Below are 24,239 nucleotides of genomic sequence, written 5' to 3'. Positions count from 1 at the left end.
ATTGTGCTGAAAAATCACTGAGATGATATGGTCTTCACAGTACGCACTAAATAAGAATATTTCAGATGAGGGTATCCAATAAACAAGGGAGTCAGGATAACTGGCAATTAGTACACGATGATCGCAAATTTTTCAAAAAAGGTTTATGTTGAAGGAAGCTTACTTTTATTTGCTGCTCGAAATTTAGTTGCCAGCAAGACTGCATCCGTTGAAAGAAATTTTTGCTGAAATTGGAACATGGAAGAGTTTGCTCCAGTGAAACCTCTGCCAATGCATCGTTCTTGACTGATATGTCGGCATCATAGACTGTTACTAAATAAGATAATGGACGAGGTGCTTATTTAAGTAGATTTTCGAAATAATAAATGTTTTTTTAAAGTGATAATTTTAATCCCTTGTATCTTTGTTAATATACAATTGAAATTAATCATATTGTAATTATAGTATTAAAATCTAAAATACTTTGGATGTACATTACCTCATTGATCTCAGTTATGTTATTACTACTATAGAGGCAACCAAAATTTTGATGCTTGTAACACAGTAGTGTCCTCATTTTGCAATATTGAATAAAAAAAATATGATATTGTAAGTTTTCGTTTAATATGTAGATTTGAAATATGTAAGATGTAGTGCCATTTGAAAAATATATCTTTATAAGGGCTTGGCAACACTATTGATCCGGCAAATATATATATATATATATAAGAAAGCTTTAAGTTTTACATCCCACCGTAAGGTAAAAGGAAACGGTGATGATAACAAATGAAAGCGATGATGGAATGAATAAAGTGGAAGGAAGCAGGGGAACCTCGAGAAAACACACGAACATGGCGTTTGTCCGCCATAAAGTTCACTAAGTCTGAGCGGGGATCGAATCAGAAACCCTGCGCACCAGAGGTGGAAGCTCTATCACTGAGCTACCATGGCCTCATCAAAATGAATGGTCTACCCAGTATATAATAGCTGAAATGACCGTCCTTCGCACGGAAAAAATAGGTTTATGGATAATATTTGAATTTCCTTTTCCCCTACGTATTTCAATGAAAGTGTAGTGTCAAAAATACAAAAGATACTCTATTTTTGACACAAATTTCGAAACATCTACCTGTACAGAATAATCTCTGCAATCAAATTGACATGATTTAAAAACCCAGTTGAGGTAAATACTAATCATGTAATCAGTCGTTTTCGATCAATATTATGTCACCACCTCTCATTGGCCCTAGACATTCTAGGGTGTGTGAAGCTGGAATTAAAAGGCATCAAAATTATCACAAATCACATATACTAATGAAAGAAAGAAACAACTGATTTTTTAATATTACACACCATTAACTCTATAGGTGCGAATTCTAACACAAAGAGTGTAAAAGTGAATGACCGGACTGAGACTCGAACTCGGGACCTCCGGTATTCCTTACCGATGCGTTAAACCCTACGCGTCCTTTTGTCGACCACTACTTTTTCGCTCTTTCTGTTATCACAAATCAACTTAGGAACCCAAAAAACTATATATTCTATACTAATATCGGTCATTTACGATTATTCTTCCATGTCCCCATTCCCCTCTCCGAAGGTTGCTTCCGAGGGCTGAATTTGGATTTAAACGCCATCTGGACTGTCACTATTCATCTTAGCAACAACAAAAACTGGATTTGAACTAATGTCGGTCATTTTCGATCATGTTCTCATCATCCCTACCACTTCTTCTAGGTGTACCAAAACAGTCTAACCCTACAGTATTGTTTTCCAGACTGTAAATGATGTATACCAAGTATGATTAAAATTTCTTCTGGCATTCCAAAGTTTTTCTGGAATATACATACATACATGATTACATATCAGAAAATAGACAAACAACACTGCATGGTATTTATAATACCAAAACATGTCAGTCTGTCAGTAACGTTAATTCTTAATATAGTACACAGTCAACCTACTAGATGTTACTAGTTGTTTTATGCCAATAGATGCTGCTAACGTGCAGGCATTTGCAGACTTAAAGCTATTGTGGATTATCGTAACTTAAAAAGTGAATTATTTCAAAGTAGTTATTTCAAAATAAGACAAAAAACGGTAACTGAATTTAGATTTGGGTATTGATATTCGTGTATTTTTACAGAAATGCATTATAACGATTTAAATGCAACTTATACTGTACTGTTTCAATATAATTATTTGAAAATTGATAATGATGATACCGAATTTGAAATTGCTTTCTGTTTATTGTTAGGACATGTAAAGATTTGGAGCTTTTAATAAAGCTTAACTTTAAGCTATAGTGCACAAAAGACCAATAAACCAGAGTAAATAGTGAGACTTAAATGTGTACTATAAGTACTTTCGCCAAACTTACTTTTATCAGGTAGGAAGGGTTTGAAGTAAGAAGAAAACAAAAAAATTGAATAACAGAAAAGTATTTATTTATTCTTCGCCTACATGAACGTTTCACAATACTTTTCTGTTCTTCTTTCTTTTCGTGCAACCTCTCCCCCTCCCTCATGATCTAAGTGCTAAAGGTGTAAATTTGCTGTTATTTAATTATTCTCTGTTTGGTTTGTTTTCTTTTAAGTACTTAGATTTTCATGACAACTTTAGCACTCATTTATTATATCACTAAGTACTGTTATCCGTGAAAACTCATTCTTTACTTTGATTTTGAAAGTGTATTTCCATAAAAAAGAAAATTGCATATTTGACTTTTCAATCTTGAATATTTTTACTAGGATTTTTTTCATTCTAAATAATTACATGACAGTTATGTCCTTTAATTTTCTCGATCGTTTCTCGTTTTCAACAGAATTCTTGCTGCTTTTGAATCGTTCATACTACTTGTAAGCAGTCTTCAATGTCACCGCTTTATTGCCATACACTGATTTTTAACATTTCGTGAGCTTATTAGGCTCTGTTTTGCAGCTTAGAACAAACCTTTATGTTGGTGCGCGACAGACACTCTTAACATGTCCTCACTCTTCTGCCTCTGGAAGCCAACTAACATGTCATAACTCGTTAAAACTTGAGCCATTGGCTGTACTAGGTTATGGAGTTACTAGTTGAAATGTATACAACATCCACAGATGGCACTCTGCAACTACATTCCCCGTACTTTTTGATCATACTTTGTATTTGTTGTAATTAATAGTTGTGTCTTATCAGATAGCCGATCATCTTATCTTTTCCCCATCATGTCCAATAAGACTTTCACCACATCCTCAGTCTTTTTCTTCCGTGTCCAATTCACCACATCCTCAGTCTTTTTCTTCCGTGTCCAATTCACCACATCCTCAGTCTTTTTCTTCCGTGTCCAATTCACCACATTCTCAGTCTTTTTCTTCCGTGTCCAATTCACCACATCCTCAGTCTTTTTCTCCCGTGTCCAATTCACCACATCCTCAGTCGTTTTCTTCTGTGTCTTCCGTGTCCAATCTTCTTCAAAATCACATTTAAGCGGCTTCTAATTCCGTCGTTCTTGGCTTCCAAATATCCATGTTTTAAATATGTTTTACTTCCATATGTCAAAACACTCCAAACATTTTTTTTTTTATATTTAAACAATTTTCTTGGTCGAAAGTTCAAATTATTATTGAAAATATGCTTTTTCTTATTTTGGAAAGCCAACTTTGTCATCACAACCCTTTTCTTCACTATTTTCATATATCTATTTTCTATAACTAAACATGGAAAAACTAAGACCTTAAATTATGCAGAAAGGGTATGGAAAGAATCAAATTTTATAAGAATTGGAACAGATTGAATAGAAGAAGTGGATGAAGTTTGTTATTTTGGCAACATTATCAGTAATGAAAATAGATTGAATTGAATTGAATAAAGCATTTTTCAACTCAATTTATTTTCATTACTGATAATGCTTCCAAAATAACAAATTTCATCCACTTCTATTCAATCCGTTCCAATTCTTATAGAATTTGATTCTTTCCATACCCTTTCAGCATAATTTAATGGTCTTAGTTTTTCCATGTTTAGTTTGAGCTTAAATTTATTGAAGATTATTTCTGAATGGTATGTGCTATCATACCAAAACTTATTTATTTAGAAGATAAAGTATTTTCTTCATGTTACACCAAATAGTAGAACGTACAGGGAGGCACATAGTTATGAACATATGTCAAAGACTGTGGTAAAGAAACTAGCAACATAACTTAAACATAAAATTGAAAATGAAATCAAATCTTTGAGTTTTACATCCCACGTTTATGCCGGTTAGGCTAAAGGAGACGGGTATTATGAGAAATGAATGAAATGGTGGAATGAAGAAAGGGGGAGGAAACAGGAGAACCCCGAGAAAATCCACGAGCACGGTGTTTGTCAACCACAAAGAAAATAAAATTGAAAATAAACACACTACTCTCATACCATTCCTTACAAGAATTTTAATCTCTGTTCTCCATGGAATGGTCTACCAATGTACCATCCAAATCGATACATGCCTGGAGACGAAGAGTAACCATCCAAATCGATACATGCCTGGAGACGAAGAGCAACCATCCAAATCGATACATGCCTGGAGACGAAGAGCAACCATCCAAATCGATACATGCCTGGAGACGAAGAGCAATCATCCAAATCGATACATGCCTGGAGACGAAGAGCAACCATCCAAATCGATACATGCCTGGAGACGAAGAGCAACCATCCAAATCGATACATGCCTGGAGACGAAGAGCAACCATCCAAATCGATACATGCCTGGAGACGAAGAGCAACCATCCAAATCGATACATGCCTGGAGACGAAGAGCAACCATCCAAATCGATACATGCCTGGAGACGAAGAGCAACCATCCAAATCGATACATGCCTGGAGACGAAGAGGAACGCTGTCACAAGCAGCTTAAGAGACCCGTACTGCAATCCTGAGGAACTCCTCTGTAATAGCTTCCCGTAGTTCGCCCAAATTGCATATGCGATATTGATACACTTTGTCTTTTGAAACATCCCATAAGAAAAAAAAAATCAAATAGTGTCAAAACGGAAGATCGAGTTGGCCACTCCACAGACCCACATCAAACGATCGAGCGGTTCGGAAAAGTTTCGTTCAGTTCCACCGTTCCGCAATTTTGTCTGGCATACACTAACGGTTCTAAATTCAGTGATTGTTATTCCCAATCTCAGGCCAAACAGTGTGGCTGTATCGTAACTTGTTGTCCAGAATTACAAATACTACAGTCAGTCAAACATCATGTGCATAATTATGGGCTCCCTGTATTTATAAGAAAATGAAAAGATGACAAAAATTGGTTTAGAAATCTAACACCTTTCCATCACCCTCAAGATTTCAGAGGAGCATGTGGTTTCCCCGTAACTGGAAGGTTATCAAGTATATTTTATCTGTACATAGTCTCGATCAAAGGAGGGGAAGTTGTTCAACCAAGGGAACATGTCACCTACATCCTCCTTAACTTCCTAGACATTTTTCTTTCTTTCCAGTGAGAGAATTTTTCCAAGAGTGATCTGCACACCGTGAAATAATTTCATACAATGACGAAATAATTTACCGAGAGAGTTATTTCTGTTTGTTTTCTTTTGTGTGTATGTGAAAAGGAATTTTTGTTTTCGCTTCTGGAGCAGTGGCGGATCCAGGGATTACCCCCCCCCCAGAAAAAGGTTTTTTTAAAAAAAAATATATATATAAACAAACCCCATCCTAGAGATTGGAGCTCTTAAAAGTAGCTCTAAGTAGCAGTATTACAACCTCCCCACAAGTCCGTCCTGGATCCGCCCCTGTTCTGGAGTTAAATAGTTTATTATGTACCTCTTTCTTAGAATTAGATTTTAAATAGGACGATGATTGTCCTAAGGGACATTAGCTTTGATATACCAAGGAACAATACTTTGGATGTAATGATCCCTTATTTGCTATCATGATCTTATGAACATAGTTCTGAAACCAAGTTCCATATTTAATTCTGTTGTTTTAGCAAATAATCTGACAAAACTATAACATATATTTTTTCATAAGCACGTTGTTTCCTTTGTTATTAAATTTGTTTTATGAAGCAAAGCTTCAATTCTTTTGAAAAAGAGGATCCAGGCTACGAATTCTGTATAGAATTTTTAACGCTCATTTTGTAACAAATATATTAACAATTGATTATCACTAGATTTGACACTGTCTCTAGTGTACAGAAAGTGTGAGATATATATATGAGAATTAGAATTGAAATAAAATGCATAATTCGAATAAAGACTTGTGGTAGCAATTGGGATGTTGCTAGAGTTTGAGATAGGAGCTTAATTTAACAGTAGTCTCACCAAAGTTGTTGTTTCATGATTCCCCTTCTAGCTGGTGCTGTTGAACCATGTTGGCGAAGTTCAAAAGTCTCGAACAGCCAGACGATCAAAAGACGAAATAACCATCGAAATGGCCCTATCGAAAAAGACCAAGAAATGACCAGATCGCAAAATGGCGAGAAAATGATTATCAAGATCAAGCTCTCAAAATTGCTTTTGATCCAACTGCTCCTTTGACGTCATAAGCGTAAAGACAGAAGAAACACCTCCTGTGGACCTACGTCACACAGAGGTGGTTAATGGCTTCAAATCGAGGCAGACAAAGTCCTTATTGTGAACAGGTCTTCTCGGGCTAGCAGCCAGGTAAATTCTGTTATATCTTGCGACGTTTCGAGGGCTGACATCGTCCTCATCTTCAGGCGAATATGATGGTGCAATGGAGTGTATGGAATATATATACTGTCACGGTACGCCAAAATTCAGGAATATTTTAATATCAAAATTCATTCAATTTTATTAATTGGCTACAAAAAGGAAAAAGTAAAGTATTGTTTATAAACTAACTTGTTGTGAGAAATTAATTAGGTTGCAGACAGACAGATTATAACATCAAAGTACATACTGCTTATGATTGTTGTTTTTCATGAAGTAATAGACACGAGTCTGCAAGTGTCACAAGAATATAAACAAATACTGAAGCAACAAGAAAAATGTAAAACTTTGTATAAATTTGTGTTAACAATTACACATTATCAAAATTAGGTAAAATTGTGAAAATCGCAGACGTAAACTGTCTGGAGAATTTGGTCAATGAGAGAAAATGCAGAAACTGCGATTTCAGCACAGTTTCAGCACAGAGATGTATGAGCTGCAGAATTTGGTAAGAGAACAACAAAATTCGTCACAATGAAAATTAACATAAAAAGGTAATGTTGGACTGAATGAGGATCAGTCCCGGAGATCAGTCGCAGGAGAGACGTTATTGGATCAGTTCTTGGAATCCCATCGAGAGAACAACAGCGATTCCAGTGGACATCCATCCACTGTGTGGAACTTAGACGACGAACTCCGTGTCCAGGAGTTCGAATCCAGTTTACATCGAGGTATGTAATAATGCATCTCTGTTACTCTCGAATTGACTGATTCACCAACAGATTTATTAAATGTGATTTAGCTATTTTACTTAAATCTACATAACAACATCCGACTCCAAACTCTACTTAAAGAATAATACAATAAATGAATAATTACAGTTAATGTCTAATTTATAATTTATTAATCACCTTTCGCATGTTGATAAACAAAATCCTACTAAGTAGGTTGGTGGAGATATTAGTAATTTATTCCTGTCTACTTTGGATAGTAGATGGAAGCAACTAGTATTGTGTCACTTAACAATTACATACCTGCTTTATAGGCACGACACAATATTATGTTGTCATGGTGGAGATGCTGTGAGGCTTATGCCGTGTAGCGATCCTAGTAAAGCGAGGTTGGTTCAATCCCCGACACAGTATTATGTTGTCATGTATGTGATTGGACTCTTCTGATTGGTGGTTGAAATAACGGCTTCTGATTGGTGCTTGAAATGGCGGGATATGGTTGGTGTCAATGTTTTACTAAGTTGGAATCCTGTGTCTCTGTTAAGGTTCCTTTCTTCTTGTGTGATTGCAACGGCTTCTTTTATCCTCCTGTCCCAAACTCTTGAGCATTTTGCTATTATTTCGGTATCTGTGAACAAAATCTTATGTTGCTATTTGATGCTATGTTCAGCCAGTCCGGATTTTCCTGGCTGGTTTAGTCTGATATAACTGTTGTGTTCTTTGCATCTGGCTTCAATGGTTCGTCCTGTTTGTCCAATATATGACTTACCACATTCACATGGAATGCGGTAGACTCTAGGACTAAAGTCCTTATTGCCTCCCACAGCTGACCAAATACAAAGCGGTTAGGCTTAGGAACCAAGCTGCTAGCGTTGCTAGGTGTGGCGTTCTAGAAGCTAGAAAGAAGAACTCATGAAGTCAAAGCTCTTGTTCACAGCTAGCAATACATCCTTGTTGCTGCGACGAAAGACGGGTGAACGAACAGTATCTGGTTGTTGACGTATGACTGCGAGGGCCAGTATGTACAAATTCATTGAGAAACGCCTCAACTAATAATAATTGAAGTTAAAAGCAGCACTGTAACTGTCAGCCGGGACGTCAGGGCGAATGGTCGTTGTTATTGACCATTCGGGCGTTGAGCTCGAACTCGGAGATGCATGAAACTGCTTGGCTCTCGGTATTAGACAACTGCTTCCCAAAATGAATAAAGATGCCTGGGTCGCCTTGATCATATCCCGGAACACTAGATACGACAATCTCTGTTATTTTGTTAGTACTTCGTATATACTAAGGGAAAAAATAAGCTTCTCGGGAAAAAAAAATCCTTTAGCTTTGCACAGATATAACCACTTCAATAAAACAAAAATAAGCAAGTTTCCCTACACATTGTATCAACTCTCCTTACACATTGTAATAAACACATTTCACTGTAGAAGACGCCAAATATTACTAACAAACTTAGGGTATCTTATACATTAGCTTCTTGGAAAAACAGGTGAAACCAGCTTTTTTTTTTTTTTTTTTTTTTTAAGGAAAAGAGTAGAAATTTAAATTAGTAACACTATGTTTATTTTTCTGTTTGTAGGTGGAAGTGACTCAGGCAAAGAAGGAGAAAATGAAGAAAGAAATTCAGAGACAACCGAGAGATAGAAAAAGGGAAAATTAGAACAACTTGTTTTACTCTGAGCCCAACCAAGAGACAAAATCCCACAAAAGTAAACGAAACTATGATGTTTCACGATCATACTGAATGTTAATAGTTTTGAATGTACAAACATTTCCAATAAATGAAATTTTATTTTTATTCTCTGTGTAAAATAATTGTAGATTACGAACCTTATACCCAGGCAATCAACTTTTTCTTTCTTTTTTTTTCAATAAAGTTTATCCTAATCTGTTGCTTCTATAGAGTTATTTATTTTGCAAGTAGTTATAAGTTTCAGTAGTCAAGATTATAAATAAGATAGGAACTCTACATTATTCGTTTCGTTTCGGTACCAAAATATATCTTTTTTTGCAAATTGCGCGTCTCTTGTAGTTAACATTTTAATTAAAAATGCCTACAAAATCAATGGTAGCTGTGGTTTCGAAATAGTTTATTTGTCTTGAAATGTATTGCGTTTTCATAAAAATGTAGCTGCTATAATACCAGGCAGTGAAAATGTGACCGGAAGTTTGTTGCAACTCTTTCTTGCCACAATATAAGTACACAATTACTTAATCGCTTTTAAAGGAATTAGTCCTAGAAGCGACAGGAACTGTTATCTGTCCTATGAGCGACCGATTCATTTACATTGAGATGATGGAAGATGATATGATTCCATCTCGTAAAATATGTTTGCCTCTGGCATTATTAGCGCCCGAACAACCTTGGTATGAAATATATACGTGCCAGTGATACTGTTCGTCAAATAAAACCTATACTGTGAGTGCAAATAAAACTTATTTTAATTTTGAGTTAGATTTGACATAAATATATCAAATAACGAGACAACAAGGATATTTCCATGAAAAGTATATTCCTAAAGGTAAAACAATCCAAAAGGTACACAAACTCTTTAAACTACCGTACCCCCCCCCCACCTATTGTAAGCTACTAAAACGTAAATTAATTGCTTAATTTGCTTTCTTCCCTTGTTTTGACTTATACATAAAAGCTTGTCGTGAAGCAATCTGAAATAATCCCTTATAACTAGACGAACTGTTAAGTCCTGCATGAGATTTGTAACTTGTGTAATAATTTCTTCGAATACACTGTGTTTTTAGATTTCTTTGATATCCTCAAGTGGTGAACACCTCTTTTCCATGGGCACCCGATGGGAAGGCAGGGGTCGTCTCCCTGGCTCACAAAAATGTATACGTAATATAGCAAACCACGTATATTAAATACCAGATATACCAGACGTGATACAACAACCATGGAGATGCTCCTCCCTAGAAAATTTTCTTCTGGCGCCCATACCTCTTTCTGATTTCTTTCTTATGCCATAAACATATTCAATCTAAACTTATGCTCCGTATCATTTTAACATGTCATTTTTAATTATATTAGAATCATAGACAAAGGCGGAGCTACTCTAAATATTTAGTTAGCTTTCCCCTTGATAGAGTCAATGTATTCATAGGAATTAATTCAAAAAACATAATATTAGGAAAAACGTATAAAAGATTTTAATATAATGAGTGCATTCTCACATATTAAATTCAGGTAGAGCGAAATTTTTCATAATACATTTTGTTAGGTTCTAAATCACATTAGCATAAAACAAGTTAAAGAAGAGAGAATCTTATCTTCTTCCATTATCTTAGTATGAACGAATCGGTGACTCATACTGCACTTAATAGATCGAATTGGTCGCTCATAGGACTGTTAACAGTTCCTGTCGCTTATAGGACTGTCGAATGGGAAGACACCCTTTTAAAGTAGGCTTCTTCGGAACACACGCACACACTTGCTCAACTGCGCTTGCCATTGTTGGAAACACAGACGAAAGTCCTCTTTTGGCTTTTTTTCGTAGTTCAAACGTCACGTTGGATTTAATATTTCTACGCTAGCGAAACGAGTACCTTTAAGGCCTTTTTTTTTTTTTTTTTTTTTTTTTTTTTTTAAGCAGTGCCACTTGAACTGTTTTAAGGTTATCAAAGTCTCCGAAGCAGATTTCCCCAATTTACACATGAACTTGGTGTTTGTGTGTTACGTGATCTGCGACACTACACCAACTAATTACCACGAGCTCCTCTGTCCAGCTGCACTTCTCGTACACTGCCTGTTATGACCTGTTCACATCTTTTTAAAAATTATAATTAGACAACTTAAGGATTGTGTTGTACAAGAGTCATTGTGATTGCACCATAAATACCAAAACTACGACATTCCGGAAACTTTTTGATTATCCTGGTATGTTCTTTGTTTCTACAAAGTGTGATTCAGTTACTTAAGAGTCCGTATCCCTGCGAAATTAAAATACCGCTAATTTTACAGTAATTATGTGATATCTTCAAATAGATAAAATACAATCGAAAAGTGGATCAAGACCTCCCTAGACGATGTTATTTTGCATGAGGTACTGTTATCACGAGTCACCTAGTAGCTTTCCGTTTGCAGTTATTTAGAAACACGAAAATAAATGCCAATTTTCTAAATGCCTGGAAATCAAAAGCAGATAAATGAGTCATGATAACGGTATCTCACGCAGAATAATATTGTCTAGGGAGGTCTTGTTCCACTTTTCGATTATCTTTTATCTATTTGAAGATATCACATAATTACTGTAAAATTAGCGGTATTTTAATTTCGCCGGGATGAGGCCTCTTAAGCTCTTTGTTAAAAAAAAGAAAGAAAAAGAAAATACCCTTCTGGTTGGAATTCTCTTGCGTTGTTGGTTTCGAAGAACGTGTACATTATTTTAGGCAAAAGAAGACTTTTCTGATTTCGTATATACACCATAGTGCTTCGTCCTAAATTTAACATCATCAAAAGCAATTCATTGCTTTTCTAAACAATTGAGAAACATAAGAAACAATCGTAGTTATAGATACCAAATTTTAACAGACCTATATGATTAGTGTATGCACCTTTGGGGCTGGAGATCCGGTTCGATTCCCAGTGCTAGCTCCAGCAGTTTGGATACTTTGCTTTGTAAGTACATGTCTAATATAGTCTCTGTGTTGAGAAGGACGTTAAATTCGTAATCAAGATCAACTAAACTTACTATATGTGAAATTGCGTTAAATTTTAGAGCGAACACTTGTGCATGGACTGATAATCGAATATGGCTATCTCTCATATCATTTCGATGCGTTGATTACTAGATTACCCCGTTATATTTAAACTTTAAGCCTTTATTTACGTAACCTGTATCACAAGAGACGTTAAATTTTCACATTTTGAAATTGTAGTGACAGAACTATAGGAATTAGAAAGTTGTCTTCATAAACTTAGACGTAGTTCTACCCTATACAGAGTGAATTCATGGCGAAGACCAGTAGCGTACCAAGGAATTTATTTCGGGAGGGGTTCAAACTCAATATGAGGGTATTTTATATTAAAATTCCTAAAATTGCCCCTAAAATTGGGCTACATTTACGCAAAAGTTGAAATTTCGGGAGGGGTACGGACCTCCAGGACCCACCCCTTGCGTACGTACGTGGCGAAGACTATCTCTACTTTTGTGAAAGCAGTTTCTTATGATATTTTAGTCTAAATATGACGTTAAGGATAGCCATAGACAGCAGTGAATTCTTCTCTAGTGAGACATTTGTGGTTCATTGAAGAAGTATTGAATTTAAAGAAATGTCAAAATAGAGTGGAAATACCATATATATTGTTATACAGGGTGGTACAAAAATTTTGTCGCAATATTTGGAAGTACAAAAAAAAAATAAGAAAAAAGTTCATATGGACTTGTGTTCGGAAGCGCATAGTTTTTGTAGTTACAGAGTGACGAAAACGTGAAGAATTGGAATTTAAAGGTCCATAGTTCCACTACTATAGGACTAATCGTAATTGGGTCAAGACATCACTGAAGAACTGGTATGTGAACTATCCAAATATCCATCTTTCAGAAACTTCGGTACGTGCACAATCATTTTTAGAGATGCTGTTTGGGAGTACTTGATCACCAGGGTCCGGATCTTGTTGACCTAAACTTTTCTCAAAAGTGACCTATAGAATGACACTAAAACTCCTGTAAAATGACCCTAAAATTTACTTTAAACTTGCATTTTTTAAAACTTATACTTCGTTAAACATGGACATTTTTTGAATATCTACTGGATTTTAAATATCATTTCTGTCATTTTCAAAAGTTTTGTTTCAGTTAGCTGCAGCCCATTGATCAAATGTTGTGTTCAATGATCAGTCCATTGTAGTGTATTGTAAGTACTGAAAGTGTCAATTCACTTGCGAGTTGAAACAAGGAAGTACAAGTTCAGTACAAGTTTGAAACTAGAAATCAAATTTCGCAAGTGTAGACTGTATACACGAGAATCATAGTTAAAAAAAAAGTTTAAAATCTTTGAACGCCTTCCAATTTATTTTTAGTTATTCACCTGATCATATCTTATGTGGTCAACAACCCAAACCCATCTGTTTCACCACCTACCAACCCCCACCCCTCGTCAACCAACTACAGCTTAGTATTCATGAGCTTGTTAGGAATGCAGTTTTTCCACCCCAATAGTCAGGAAGCAGGAAAAGAGATCATTTAACTTCGTGTTCTTCAAATCCGTAAACAGTGTTCATTTTAAGATTTCTTTATGTAGAAGAAAAAGAATAAAAAGACCATAAGTGACCTAAAAGTTACCTTAAAATATTTTTAAAAAAATGACCTAAAACTTCAAAACGACAAAAAGTGGCAAAATGTTGACCCTGAAAAGATATATTTTTAGAACCTAGAGTTGATGAATAACGTTTTTATTTCAACTTGCCTTGTCCTATGCGTAATAGAAAAAAGTTGACTTGTCAACAAAATCCGGGCCCTGTTGATCACTCTCCACCTACCTCTCTAAACATTAGTGTGCAAGTACTGTAGCATTCTTAAACATGGATATTTGGATAGATCACATACCAGTTCCTCAGTGATGTCTTGACCAGACTTCTATAGATCCCATCAAAGCTGACCTATGAACTTGACTTGACCTATGAAGCTCACTTGTTTCATGTTTTCGGCACCCTATTACTCCGAAACTATCCACTTTTGAGCACAGGTCTATAAGAGCTTTTTCTTCTTACTTTGATGTGAGAAATCTGTTCCCAAAATATTGTGACACATCCCGCCCTGTACATATACAGCTACTGTAGTTAGTATTGAAAAATTACGTAAATTTTAGTTTACACAAATGTATTCTGTATTTTAACATATTATTGCAATATATTGAAAGTGAACTATTATAGTGTGGTCATGTTAAAGATAATTGCCAAACGTATTGTCAGGAATGTATTGTATCACTGAGTATTCGGCATATTCTTGCCGAATGTCCTGAATACTCAAATCTCAGACAGTGTCACATATTTCTTCTTAAAACTTGACTATGCACTTTGAAAGCATGTTGATTTTGTTGGGGGTGTACTTGCATTTGTGCACGCTTCTGACGTTGCTCACTTTTTCTGACCTTTTTAAAGTATTTTGCTCTTTTATTTATTGCTGCTTCTATTATATTATTATTCTTATTTTTTAATTGTTTTTTCTATGTACTGATATTGTTATATAGTACAGGGAGGGGCCGCGGTGGCTCAGTGGTAGAGCGTTCACCTCTGGTGCTTGGGGTCCCGGGTTCAAGCCCTACTCCCGCCAAGTGAACTTTGTGGTGGACAAACACCGTGTGCGTGGGTTTTCTCTGGGTTCTCCCGTTTCCTCCCACTTTCTTAATTCCACCATTTTCATTCATCTCTCATCATCACCGTCTCCTCTAGCCTAACCGGCATAACCGTGGGACGTAACACTCAAAGATTTCATTTGATTTTGTTATATATTTATTCGTTTTTCTCCTATTTTTGGTTTTTATTTTAGTTTAGAAGCGCTTTTTGTTATCTTGTAGTATATTCGTTAGCATTTTTTGGTTGCAGTCCGTGTTTGACCAGTCGTATTTATCGTGATGAGGACACATAGCCTCGGTGCCGACGTCCCCATTACCCCCTAATCATTCCATTCTATTCCATAATTACTACGGGGGTACTATGACTCAGTTGTAGAGCGCTTACCTCTGGTGCGTAGGGTCTCTGTTTCGATCCCCGGCGAAGTAAGTTTGTGGTGGACAACATCGTGCTTGTGGGTTTTGTCGGAGTACTCCCGTTTCCTCCCACTTTCTCATTCCACCAATTCTTCCATCATCATTTTCGCTTGCTTTAATCATCGTCTTCCTTAGTCTAACAGGTATAATCGGGAGACCTTAACCTCAAAGATTTTTCATAATCACCACAAACCAACACTATGATCTTTCCGTTTGTGAAGAACTCATTTCGAAACAACTTTTATCAATTTTATGCTACGGTCAGCTTTACTAGATTGATTTTTTGTTCTTATTTTTCAGTAAACCATTTACTCCTACAATGGACATAACAATCAACTACTCAATGGTAGCAATCCCTTAGAATGGTTACTAAGAAACTAATCTTTTAATTCTCTATTACCGTATTTTACGGACTATATGAGGCACCTTAATTTTTAAGCATATTTTTTTTAAATACCGTAACATTTTTCCAGTTTTTCACAGAGTTTACGATCTGTATATTCTAGTCTGTGGTTCTGAATTTGTGATGGTAGGGCCGGAGGGAGACACTGTTAGCAAACTTTGAATCCCCACAGCTCATGTTTGTCGCATCGGTGCACTGTTGCTGCCAGTTGAATCCAATGTTCCCAGATAGAGATGGGTTTCCCGCGGCATCAAATATATGACCATTTTTAAGATTGGCGGGGATTTTAATTTCAAATCAAACGCTGGACATTTTAATATTAATTTCGTGTATAAGAGGCAACTGAATTTTGGAGACAATTTTTCGAAGGAAAACAAAGGGCCCCAAACAGGACTTTATAATACTATTAGTTTCATTCCAATAATACAACCCCAAGCCTACAGTCAACGCTGGGGGCCACAGAACTCGGGAACGGAACAAACTACCATGAGTAACTATGTACCAACCAAACAGACATGTTTTTATCTTACTTTCTATGTTATTCAATATTCATTATATATATATATGTTACCGTCATAACCCGAAATTAGGTAAAACTAGAATTTCCTTGTTAAAACTAGTTTTCTCAAAGCCGCTTCGAAAGAACTAGTATTAACTAGTCAATACTAGAATTTACGATGTTAGTTAGGTAGTTCTAGTTTTTACTATTTTTCCTTCTAGTTAAAATGTGTTATTACTAGTCAAAACTAGTATTAACTGAAATGTGTTACCGTCAAAACCCGAAATCTATTGAAACCAGAATACCCTAGTTAAAACTAGTTTTGTCAGCCTTTCGTATTAACTCAGTATTAACTAGTGAATTGTAAAATTGACAACGCTTATTAAGAATGCGTAGTTTACTATTTTTTCATTAAAATACAATATTACTAGTGAAACCTGAAGAAATGTATTTATTAAGAAACTTAGAAATAACTTTTCTTTTGCACAAACATCATAAATGTTTCCATATATTTCTAAAAAGTATTATCGCACTCACAATATCATAGAAATCCTTTGTTTTTGCAGTACCTTGCGAAATATAAGCCCTCTTGCATGCATAACATGTGAATCCTTGTCGTTCAAATACAATTCTATACAAACACTTATTTATTAAGAAATACACAGAAAAGACTTCCGTTTTGCAGAAATATCTTAAATGCTTTTGTATGTTAGCACAAGGTAAAATACACACTACTATTGCACTACTACTTATTCAATTCGGTGGTGCCAAAGCCAATCTACTGACGTAATATTGTATATTTATTATGAAATACAAAGGAACACGTTTTTATTGCTAAAACATCTGAAATGTTTCTATTTGTTACCACAAGGTAAACTATCATGGCATTTTGAGTTGCAGAGAAAACCTTTCTTTTTGCACAAGCATATATTCGAAATACATGCTTTCTTGCACACACAACGTGTGAACCCTTGTGGGGTTAATATGCTTTCCTGGGTGCAGTTCTCAACGAAATTTCAGTATCTGGTACTTCGACTGGTGTCAGGAACTGCTCGTGGCAAATGTCAAATTCAGACCTACAACAGATACATTTTGTTTAATCACATGGTGTGGGAATCCTGAATCACTTATATAAAAAATAATAATGACTTTTCAAAACAAAATAATAATGTATTTTAACGCACAATTTCCACACTCGTCATAATTAGTATTTCAGAGAAACACCGGTAGTTAATCTGCGTATTTCCTACAAAAACGCCTATGTACTAAAGCACATTTCACGAGTACAGGTTTCACAAGCTAAACAACAGTCTTTTACCGGGATCAAGTTCGTGACATGTTATCAATCTACTGGTGAGTACACAGCAGACAACAACAGATGGATTGGTTCCGGAAAAACATAATGGACATTATAACAGAAAATTATTTTGACATAAAATGATGTGAAGAATCCATCATTATTTCGGTTAATAATAATATTACAGATACGTATAAAACACTAACATCTATGGTTAAGGCTGTTGACCAAGCTCCTCCCCATTAATTTTTCCGTTTTTTGAAGATTGTGAGAAGTTGTAGGTCACTATCACCATTTTGGAAAGCAAGCAGGACAGAATTTAAGTAATTCTATGATCTAAAAGGATCAGCGCTGTAAACAATTTACTTTCTGTATAGAAATTTGAATAGCTGTGAATAATGATGTCACATGCTGAATACTCAAAAATCTAAACAAAAAAATAAGTTGTTTACAGGAATAATCCTTTCAGATCACAGACTTATTAAATTCTATCTTGCTTCCTATCCAAAATTGTGATAGTGAGCTACAACTTCCCACAATCTTAAGAAAAAGAAAGAAAAGAATGTGGTGGGGAGCTTAGTCAACAGCGTTAACATATACAATATAGCTCTTAATTACCGAGCGGCCATAGATCAGTTGGTAAAGTGCTGGCTTCGCATTCGGAAGGTCGCAAGTTCGCGTCCAGCGGCCTATCATCCTGACTGAGGATTTCCAGCTTTTATCCCTCTTATACCAATCAAGGAATGTGATAGTACCTATAAAACTAGGCCTTAATCAACTTCCTTCCCATATGCTATCTCGTACCCCATCCCGGCGTGTACCAGATATGCTTAAAGGCCTTAAATGAAAATGCGTAAGGCCTTCTGCGGGCGTGGTTGCGGGCTCTAAATCCCGCTGGGAGCCCTCCGCCTCGGATACAAACCCGAGCAATGGTTCGGATCCCACTTTAACCTGTAGGTCCCGTCGTTAGAAGCTCCTTAGCTTGTTTAGGACGTTAATGCAAATTCTATGAATAAGGAGCACATAAAAGACAGAAAACCTACCTACAATATAATTTATCCAGCTTTCCATCCTTGGTTCCCATCTTGTGCAGATCTTCATTTTTTCTAGAACAACTCCAATGACATTCCGAAAATCCGCCTTTGCTCTGTCCACATCCAGGATTGGTATTATGACATTATCTCCCACTTCAACAGGTGGATGGGTGGCATCAGAGATACCTTTCATTTTCTTGGCCTGCTTTGACAAATTTTCAAGTGCTTCTTTCCTGGATGATGTGGTATCAACCGCACTAGGACCAGCCCCATTTTCTCCTTCATCAAATCTTTCATGTTGACTAAGGCGCTCATTCATGTCCTCAATAATACTCACGAGGTCGTCCTTATCGTTTATGTTTTGGAGAACATCTGATGACAGTGCTGAAGTCGTAAGTCCTACTCTTGGCTCAATGCCGAACATCGCACGGTATGGAGACTGTTTTATATCTTGATTTGCCCGTTCTACTGACCCTTGGCTTTCGCTGTGCCTGGGCTTTCCGTTGACTAACTTTAACTCAGGCCAGAGTGTCGTTAGTTCGTTGATGACAGAATTAACAAACTCTGCCATTATCAGAATGTAAAATGCAGGGGGCACCAAATGTCAAAAATATGTCTGTCTGTTGGTAGGCTACTTCTTCAGCTCTTTTGGTTTGCAGCGCTCGCAGTAAGACAAACTTCGTCAGATGATCCTGGTATACCATGATAAACTTGAACTTACCATCAGGGTGTACTTGCATGTCTATCAGGTCCACTTGACAACGGCTGTTCATTTCTGTGTGAAGTATTGGCTTAGAAACAAAGCCCTTCTTTTTCATACTTTTCTTCCGTTGACATGTTTCTCACATTGACAGAAAAAATATTTATCATTTGAGTCGTAACGTTGGCATATTTCCTAGAAGTTTCAGCTTTCATTCTATCTCGACCTTCGTGTCCCACAGCAACATGTGATGCTTCAATAACATCAAAGATCTCCTCGGCAGGTAAGTAGTACTTCACAGGCTTACTACTTGACACCAGTATTTTTGTTTCACCAATTTCCAAAACATTAAACCTTTTCAAACGTCTGTACTGTAAAGGTGTTTTCTTTGCAGCAGATTTTGCCTCTTCAACTTCAGTTAAAAGTTTACTGTAAACGTCCTTGGTCATTGCATTATAGTGACTGTCTTTTTCATTTTCCAATCGAATAATTTCTTTGAAGAATCTTTCCTTCAAAATTGTTTCTTTATCGGACTGACTCATTACAACGAATAATCATCTCACAATTCCCGAAACACTAACACACGCGTAGCCACGACAAGAGAGACGCACCTGCACACTTTACAAAGGCTCCGAACAGACTGAGAGAAAACAAAACAATACTTTCCCAGTAGGAGCAAGTCCGAACTTGCAGAAACACTGTTAACTGATCCATTTTGGTCAGAACTAGTTTTAACTAGTAAAAAATGTATATGATTCACATTATATAGTCTTTTTCGTTAATTCCAGAATTACCTTACTAACATAGTAAATTCTAGTATCGACTAGTTAATACTAGTTCTTTCGAAACGACTTTGAGAAAACTAGTTTTAACTAGGAAATTCTAGTTTTGCCTAATTTCGGGTTCTGACGGTAACATATATATATATATATATATATATATATATATATATATATATATATATATATATATATATATATATATATATATATATATATATATATATATATATATATATATATATATATATATATATATATATATATATCCCTGGCCAGTCCGAGCCTGTATTCATCATAATAAATGTTCATGAACATTTATCTAGTTAGACAGAACAAATTCATTTGCCGATGTGAAGAGTTCATATTATTGATTCCGTCTTTTAGAAATAAATATGTAGGTAGAAATAACAAGGAATGTCCATGTATGTGCTTTAACGGGTGCTTTGCCCTATATGTTGATGAGTCTTGGTACTATTTGCCTGTATATGCCATGCATGCGTAGAAGTAGAAATGTCCAAGGAAAGGGGCAAAAGATTTGACTAACCCTATTTTGTACACGGTTTTCAATATTGAAACGTCGTTTTCTCGAAAATACAGTTTTGTGACATTCCTTCTTTTCCCCCCTTTATCCTTTATATAAAGTACTACGTGTTGACCATTGCGAAATAAGAAGGCGACATCGTATACTACGAAATCCAATTTATTACAATCATCCCAAACAAAGACGTTACATTCGATTGACTAATTGATTGACTAATTTTGTAATATTTCTGCGTTATGTCAAATTGACTAACTCACTACTACAGACAATAGTTCATCTTGGAAATGGATTATGAAGTTTCTAGATTAGAGATTATCTATTGTTAAAGGTTTGTGAAGTAATAATGGTTCATCCAATTCTAGCAAAACATAGAAGGATGCTAGACCTAACTGCAACAGACATTAAGTCTGATACGGTTATGGCAAGTGAAATTTACTGTACGAAAAGTTATGAAAATAACCAATATCTTCTTAACATTTTACCATTCTGAACCAGCGGTAATTTTGTATTTCTCTCAAGGGGTTCAATGCCGGTGGTGGTGAAAATGGTACTGCAAATGTATTGTAATTTACATTGTGCGTGAACGGACATATAACTCAGTGAGAAGGAATTTAGTAGCTATGGGGATGGATTTAGTAGCTTTACTTATTTATACATATTTCTGGGTATCTCTGTCCTTCACGTATGAGGGATGACGTCCCTCGGAGGCATATTATCCAGGGTTTGGAGAAAGAAGGAAATGACTTGGAATCTGTATGTTAGGTACTATCCCGGCATTTGCCAGTGTGAGTGAGGAGAACCCAGGAAAACATCACTCATATTGACTGGCCTGAAAGAGCTGTAATGCATTTTCGACCTAGCGTCTCAAATGGGATCTCAACCTGGACTAAGCAAGAGAGCTAGTGACAACGCTACGCAGATGATTTATAATATAAAAATGATGTGAAGAGGTCTCCGACTTCTTGTGCCAATGCACTAACCATTAAGAAGCCACGAACCCTCCTTATCAGCCAGACAGTATATTTCTTGATGCCAATGCTCAATAATTCGGACAATTCATGTGACTGGTCAGAGGTCGGGTTGAGTACCCAGAAGAAGGTAGCACCCAAAACGCAAAATCACATATCCACATTTCATTATCGGTGTCAGACTGAATAATATAGAAGGTAGCACCCAGAACGCAATGTCAGATATCCACATTTCATTGCCAGTTTCAGACTGAATAACGTAGAAGCTTGCACCCAGAACGCAATGTCAGATATCCACATTACATTGTCGGTGTCAGACTGAGTAACGTAGAAGATAGCATCCAGAATTGAAAGTCAGATATTTATTTATTTATGACTTCTTTTACGTGGCGAAGTTAAGGCTCTGCAGCCTTCTCCGAGATATCCACATTACATTGTCGGTGTCAAATTGAGTAACGTAGAAGCTTGCACCCAGAACGCAGTCAGATATCTACATTACATTGTCGGTCCAAAGCCACTTTATCAGTGATTGAATTTTGTTAAGAAGAAAATTTTAAGAGGATTAGTGTGTTGTTTTGTTCATTTTTCACATAATATCAAATCAACCATAATAGATGTTCATTAATGTAGTTACTGGTTAGCCAGACAACTGTAGTTCGTATGATAGGGTCTATGAATAACTGAGTAAGACCTATCTTAAGAATAAAAGAGCGATGAGTGGTCAGGAAGCAGCATAGTGGTTAGTCAAATGTCTTGTTTGGTCCGAAACCCGATTGCATTCCTTTTTCAGCACCACCTTTTCTTCTGTTAAGTAAAACCCTATTTTTAATGGTTTTAAGAAGCAACGACTTTGAAAACTGTCACTAGTTTCAGTACTATGATATTGAGTCTGGTGGTATTTTATAGTAATAGTTTCGATAACCACACTCAATGTAACCTGAGTCAAGATTTGGACTCTGGACTCAGGAATAACCCGAATATATTGCAGTACCAAAGCAGGTAGCATTATCAATAACGATACATGATATATTTTATTCTTAATTTTCGTTATTTAAAAGAATAACTGAAGGTAGATTAATAATGTGTAGCAACTATAAATTCATTGGACTATTTAAATTACTATTAAAATCAATTTATTTTAAGTCTTTCTAAATCAAATTTGATTATGACTATACATTGTGAGACAAGTATTTGTGAAATCATTACATTCATTTCACCATTCAGCCAATAAAGGAAAGACTAGTGTTTCTTTAACGATCACGACACACTTCTTTGCATCGCAGAAGCCTTATGGTTGAATGATCTAAACGCTATTGTTCTCTCCTAACAAAACCTTTGGGCCTGCTTCACAAGTCCTAGGAAATATCTTAGGATTTATCTGAAGAAAAATGTTATGATATATCTCGTAGGAAATCCTATCCTTTTGTGACATACACGTAACTACATTGCAAATCCTACTGATATTGACATCAGGCGCTATATCCGTGTACCACGTTTCCTTTTGTCGAGTATTTTTGCTCTTTTACCCACACATGTCTGGCGTCACCTGATGTCGCTTAAATCGAAATCTTACAAATTTTCTTTAAGAAATAGAGTGTGTTCTAAATAATAGAAATCTCATAGGATCGTTCAGTACATAGGAAATGACATGCGACCTGGTGCCATACAGGTTGAAATTTAGACTCTAGGAAAAAATCGTAAGATATTTTGTAGGGTTTATCCTATAGTGTATAGCAAGCCTTAGATATATTTATCAAAGTAGTACTTGCGCGACAAGAAGTCGAAGAATGAACATTCACTAATGGAAGCTAGGATTGTCTCCAGGGCGTCCCAGATTTGGAACTCGAAGCTCATCGCAGCAGAAGCAATCTGTTAAGGAAGCCACTATCCAGATATCATCATTAAGCAGGGACACAACAATCTATTCACCATCCCTGGCAGATTTGACGGGATACGAACTCCATACGTCAACGTTAGTTTATTTTCATCAGTTGCAAGCCAGCAAGTTTCGCAACTACTTCAGAGAGCCATTTCATCAATTGGAACAACTACGGCGCCATCAAGAATGAAGGATTATTTCTTATCCTAATAGTTAAATTCCTTCTCTCCCTCTTTTATCTTCTACTAAATCTAGTTCGCTATTTTATCATTTGAAATTGTTGAGTTTCATTTACGCATTAAAGCATAACCTTTCATAATAACAGTTGCGTATGAGTTGTCAGTTTTCATCCCCCATTTATATCCCTTTGTTTTGAGTAATTTGTAATAACTTATGAGTAAATTGTAAGTCAATATCTGAGCTAATTGAACTGACAACCCTCATCTGCACAGTAGTTAAGGCAGATTAAGCTCATTATCTATTAAACTAGTATGATTTTTTTTGTCCAGTAGGGTATTTTTTAACCCTTTGAATAAATAACTTAAACTTATTTTAAATATACATAAACAACTAAGGTTCTCATTTGATGTCATAGAAAAATAAAATAATAATAATTACGAATTACAATAGTGATAGGGGCCGCGGTGGCTCAGTGGTAGAGCGTTCACCTCTGGTGCTTGGGGTTCCGGGTTCGATCCCAGCCCCCGCTAAGTGAGCTTTGTGGTGGACAAACACCGTGTGCGTGGGTTTTCTCGGGGTTGTCCCGTTTCCTCCCACTTTCTTCATTCCACCATTTCATTCATTTCTCATAATCACCGTCTCCTTTAGCCTAACCGGCATAAGCGTGGGACGTAAAACTCAAAGATTTCATTTCATTTCATTTTACAATAGTGATAGCCGTCCCTTCTGGTCTAGTAGCTACAGCATGCATATGATCACGGCTTTGATTTTCGGTGATAAACCGTAAAACATTTTGAACACATTACAGTGGTTGAGATTCCATCTTAAACTAGATCCACGTCTCGGTGCTCCAAAGGTACGCTAATTT

At 36.1% G+C, this 24,239-nt stretch overlaps 2 protein-coding genes across 2 annotated transcripts in view; one reads left to right on the top strand and one right to left on the bottom strand.

Moving 5' to 3' along the window:
• Positions 1-9,183, top strand: part of LOC145683741 (uncharacterized) — a 179,973-nt gene extending 170,790 nt beyond the window's left edge. The window contains exon 13 of the mRNA XM_081755271.1: positions 8,943-9,183. Coding sequence (XP_081611397.1) covers positions 8,943-9,007 — 65 coding nt within the window. The 3' untranslated portion in view covers positions 9,008-9,183. The remainder of the gene's footprint in view (positions 1-8,942) is intronic.
• A 9,070-nt stretch (positions 9,184-18,253) lies between these two features.
• LOC145683633 (uncharacterized) lies at positions 18,254-18,892 on the bottom strand. The gene has a single exon (XM_081754971.1). The coding sequence runs from the start codon at positions 18,890-18,892 to the stop codon at positions 18,254-18,256; it is 639 nt and encodes a 212-aa protein (XP_081611097.1).
• Positions 18,893-24,239: the final 5,347 nt, after the last annotated feature.

The sequence above is a fragment of the Thermobia domestica genome, chromosome 4, assembly GCF_964235325.1.
Source record: "Thermobia domestica chromosome 4, izTheDome1.hap1.1, whole genome shotgun sequence".
In the NCBI taxonomy this organism is placed as follows: Eukaryota; Metazoa; Arthropoda; class Insecta; order Zygentoma; family Lepismatidae; genus Thermobia; species Thermobia domestica.
This window is presented reverse-complemented; position numbering and strand designations above follow the sequence as displayed.